Genomic DNA, 4,467 nt, shown 5'->3' with positions numbered 1-4,467 from the left:
TTCTCGTGAATAAATTTTATAATAATATCCCAAGTATGTTGATAATATCTTTTAAGTATGAATTATTTCATAAAACAAGTTTTTAATCGATTAAAATCACTTAAGTTTTATGAAGTCTTTGAAATCTCTTGTTTTAATATGTTAAAACGATGTGTTGATCGATTAATTTTCTAATTATGTGAAATTATCAGTTAAAATGCAATTTTAATCCATTAGATTGTGACATATATAACTCTCTCATTTTCAAACATCTTAGAGGTTAGTAAAAATCGTCGATAGCGATGTTAAATCTTTTAGGATAAAAACAAATCGCAGGTAACGTACTTAGTGAGGGTTAAAATAGCCGCAAACATTAAATATAACCTGTTAAAAAGTAAATTTTTGTAGTGACATCATTTCTAATATATATATGTATGGAGAAAGAGTTATGTAGAGACCATAATTGCTTTTGAAGGTAATCAATTATGGTCTTATCTACTTGGAAGGCTTTTGTAAGAACCTCAGGAGAAATGGATGGATTGGCTTTAAACAAAGCATTGGCAATAGTGATAGTTCCTGGATTTTGGCTGCTAAGAGCAGCAATTGCAACAGCATTGTCGTATCCAACATTAAGTTGAAAATGAATGAGACCAATTGGGAAGACAAAGACATCGCCCTTGTTCAAAACTTTGGTAAAGAGACGGTTTCCATCTTGATTGGAAGTAACAAATCCAACATAGAGAGTACCCTCAACAACAATAAGGATCTCTGTGCCTCGAGGGTGAGTGTGGGGAGGGTTTAAACCCTTTGGTGCAAAATCTATACGAGCCAAAGATATGCCAAGTGTGTTTAATCCTGGTAGCTGATCCACAAACACTTGAGTCACTTTTGATTGGAAAAACGCACGTGGAAATAACACACATAATCACGAATCAACTGCAGAAAAATAAACGACACAAGATTTAACGTGGTTCGGTCGCCAACTGCAACCTACATCCACCCGGGAAACTATTAGGTTTACATTATATCCTGTTGCACACCAATTATAAGTACAATGATCTCTTTAAATAGAGATAAATAGAGATAATAAGGGGACATAATAATTAAGCCCACTCACTAAACATGTGTCTAGTCAGTCCAACCCAATTGGTCCTGGCTTCATACCCAACAATCTCCCACTTGAAGTCACGGAACAATGTTCACCTGCGCTTCAACTGTGTACATGTACTTCTGTAATTTTTCGATGGAACTCACTGTTCCACCTCTAGTTGCCACCAGCCTTCTTAATCATTTTGAAGACTTCGTTAAAACTCCCCTGAGTTTCAACACGTCAGTCACTGACTTGTTCTCTATTCCTACCGACTCCCACTTACAAGAACTGTCAGATCCTGGAACAACCTGAGTTTCAACACCTCAGTCACTGACCCGTTCTCTGTTCCTACCGACTCCCACTTACAGGAACTACCGGATCCTGGAACAACCTGAGAACAAACACTCTCCATATTCAACAAGAATTTTTCTAGAGAAGTTTCAACCGCTGGAATACTAGTTCTCCTAACCCACTGTCATCTAGGAACCTTAGCTGAAGCACGACCCGTGCTCCCACTGCCACAAGTACCTCTGACTGGTCTACCTGAACCTTTCCATGCTCATTCATCCTGAATCTGACCTGTGGCTCTGGGTTTCTCTCTTGTAAAGACAACCCTCTTCTGCCAACGAGATTCTGTGAACCGGACTTTGTTTATCTTCTGAACTGGGATGGTCACTCCCTCAGACGGTAATCCGACCATATACAATGAACCTTTCTTTCTTCCGCAGGCCATGACAAGATTTCCCTAGGCAACCTTCCATTGCTTATTTCCGAACTTCACTTCATGTCTCTGTTCATCCAACTGCCTAACAAAAGTCACACTTTTCGTTAAGCTTGGAACAACTCTGACATTCTTCAAAGTCCAAAAACCAACTGGTGTCTTCAACACTATGTCACCCATGCCCGCGTAACATCAAAAGTTCTATTGTTCGCTAGTCTTACCTTTCCAAAGTCTCCAATAACTAGATTCTGCAATGCTTCAGAATCTATGACCCAGGAATCCACACTGCTCTCCGCGCAACAGACTAAGAGGTCATCGTCCGCGGAATCTTCTGCAATGCTGACTTGTTTATCATTTGGGCATTGATTCCTGAAATGCCCGACCTCCTTGCAGTTCCAACATGTTACACTTGAGCAATCCCAAGTCTTTGACTGACTCCTTCCTTTGTTCTTGCTCCCACTATCTCTGATATTTCTCTTACCTCTCATGACATATAGCGATTCACTAGATAATTCCCCATAACTCCTTCTTCGGACATCCTCGCCAAGAATGAGATCACGAATCTTCTCAAAAGTGAATCCATCGGATCCCGCTGAACTGGTAACTGTTGTAACCGTTCTGGACAAACTGTCAGGCAAAGACGATAACAGTAGTAAAGCTTGAACTTCATCATCGAACTTAATGCCCATTGACATAAGTCTGGCTAAGATCGAATTCGTTTTATTAATGTGCTCAGTAACTGAACTATCTTCCTTCATCCTTGTGTTTACCAATTCTCTAATCAGAAACACCTTGTTTGCAGCAGATGGCTTCTCGTACATGTTAGACAATGCTTCCTGATACCTTTCGCTGTCTTCTCCTTCAAAATGTTGAACGCAACATTCTTACTCAAAGAGAGTCGGATAACGGACATAGCTTTCCGATCCAAACCTGCCCACTCTGCATTAGACATCTTTTCTGGCTTGTCATCCAAAGCCACGTCCAAATCTTTTTGAACTAGCAAATCCTCAATTTGAATTTTCCACCAACTGAAATCTATACCATCGAATTTTTCAATTCGGAACCTCCCTTCTTCTGTCATCTCAAATCACTAGACGAGATACTCGGTACAACTAATTTCAGATCTTGGCAATCTTTTTTTTTTTTTTAAATCAAGAACACAAAAATTGCACCACCCAAAATCACTCACCAATAGACCTGGTCACAGTCCCCACTGCCCTGGCGTTCCGCACCACCACCGTCGCTGGTCACCGCTGTTGTGAAGCAGATCTGGGAAACCCTAAGCCTTAGGACGCTGCTGCAACCCCTGCAAAACCCTAGCTTTGGGTTGTTGTTGCCGCCTCTGCGAAACCCTAACTCTAGGACGCTACTGCAACCGCAATTTTCACATCTCGTCGATTAATTTCTGCTGATCGGATCTCTAGTGTGTAAACGAACCAAGGCTCTCGATACCACTTGATGGGAAAAACACACGCGGAAACAACACACATAATCACGAATCAACTGCAGAAAAATAAACGACACAAGATTTAACGTGGTTCGGTCGCCAACTGCAACCTACATCCACCCGGGCAACTATTAGGTTTACAATATATCCTGTTGCACACCAATTACAAGTACAATGATCTCTTTAAATAGAGATAAATAGAGATAATAAGGGGATATAATAATTAAGCCCACTCACTAAACATGTGTCTAGTCAGTCCAACCCAATTGGTCCTGGCTTCATACCCAACAACTTGTGCACCAAGTGGGTTGGAGGTATTCCCAGGTTCCACGTGTCTGAAGAAATCTTCTGCTTTCACTACTTTGGGGTCTTTACAAAGTTTTCCGTTCACAAATACTACAAATTCACCAAAAAAAGTTTTCAATTCAAAGGATCATCTTTAATAATCTTATCATGTTGATTGATGTATAGCAAAAGACTTAAGGAATGGTTGTACGTACCAGCATTCTTAGTGTCATTCAAAGCCACACAAAAATCTTGCAGAGGGCTTGGATCATAGGCAGAGGCAATGGACGACGTCAAAGCCAAGATGGCCACAAGGAAATACACAGCTTTCATTTTGCTTCTGCACTCTATTTCTGTATGATTTTGGGTAAGTTATTTGTTTTCCTTCTAACCTTTGTTATTTATAAGGATGAACCCTGTATTTAACTTGTGGTATTATTTATTATTTCTTTATTAGGTGATGAACCATTCTTTATTAATAAGAAGATGTTCCACGTCTACCCAATACGTAGTTGTTCTTCTGTAACATTCTTAAATTATAAATTAACCACAAAGGCATTGTCAAAGAGTAGTTTAGACTTGGTATCATTTCTTCAGACTTGTTCTTAGTTATTGTTCTCTTTTCCGATTGGCTTGAATGACTCTCCGACGGCGGGAATAGTTTATTTATTCATCCACAATTTTCTGAACAAATTATGTGTGCCATTAGATACTACCGTTTCATGGCTTTGAACTTCTCTCTGCTTTTACTTCCCATGCCTGCAATTTAAACAATTCAACTTCAATCTTTTTACATTTTTGGTTATATTATTCCATATACAAGGATAAACCCTAAATCCAATCTAAACTAATTGAAATAACACACACTAAAATGAAACAATTGAAGGAGATGGAGGATGTTAATCTTTTTGCATTTGGCTTGAACGAATCTCTGATCGCTGGAAT

General features: G+C 39.4%; 1 protein-coding gene across 2 annotated transcripts; it reads right to left on the bottom strand.

The window, feature by feature from the left end:
- Window positions 1-338: 338 nt before the first annotated feature.
- On the bottom strand, window positions 339-3,865 carry LOC137824445 (germin-like protein subfamily 1 member 7). 2 transcript variants are annotated; one of them, XM_068630094.1, is made up of 4 exons: window positions 3,738-3,865; window positions 3,530-3,633; window position 3,142; window positions 339-864 (listed from the first exon to the last, which is right to left on the bottom strand). In XM_068630094.1, exons 1-4 carry the CDS (start codon window positions 3,853-3,855, stop codon window positions 353-355), a joined length of 735 nt encoding a protein of 244 aa, XP_068486195.1. In that variant the 5' UTR covers window positions 3,856-3,865; the 3' UTR covers window positions 339-352. The 2 variants fall into 2 exon arrangements, with proteins under 2 accessions (XP_068486195.1, XP_068486194.1); XM_068630093.1 differs by lacking the exon at window position 3,142 and adding an exon at window positions 1,359-1,367 and having other exon boundaries at window positions 3,538-3,633.
- Between the last annotated feature and the right edge of the window lie 602 nt (window positions 3,866-4,467).

Source organism: Phaseolus vulgaris, chromosome 8 (genome assembly GCF_000499845.2).
Source record: "Phaseolus vulgaris cultivar G19833 chromosome 8, P. vulgaris v2.0, whole genome shotgun sequence".
Classification (NCBI taxonomy): Eukaryota; Viridiplantae; Streptophyta; class Magnoliopsida; order Fabales; family Fabaceae; genus Phaseolus; species Phaseolus vulgaris.
This window is presented reverse-complemented; position numbering and strand designations above follow the sequence as displayed.

What these genes read in the sequence shown, in the direction of transcription:
- LOC137824445 (XM_068630094.1), bottom strand. Translation starts at nt 3,855, where the DNA reads ATGAAAGCTGTGTATTTCCTTGTGGCCATCTTGGCTTTGACGTCGTCC. An exon ending in GAATGACACTAAGAATGCTG is followed by an intron (nt 3,634 to 3,737) that starts GTACGTACAACC and finishes GTGAATTTGTAG; the next exon opens with TATTTGTGAACGGAAAACTT.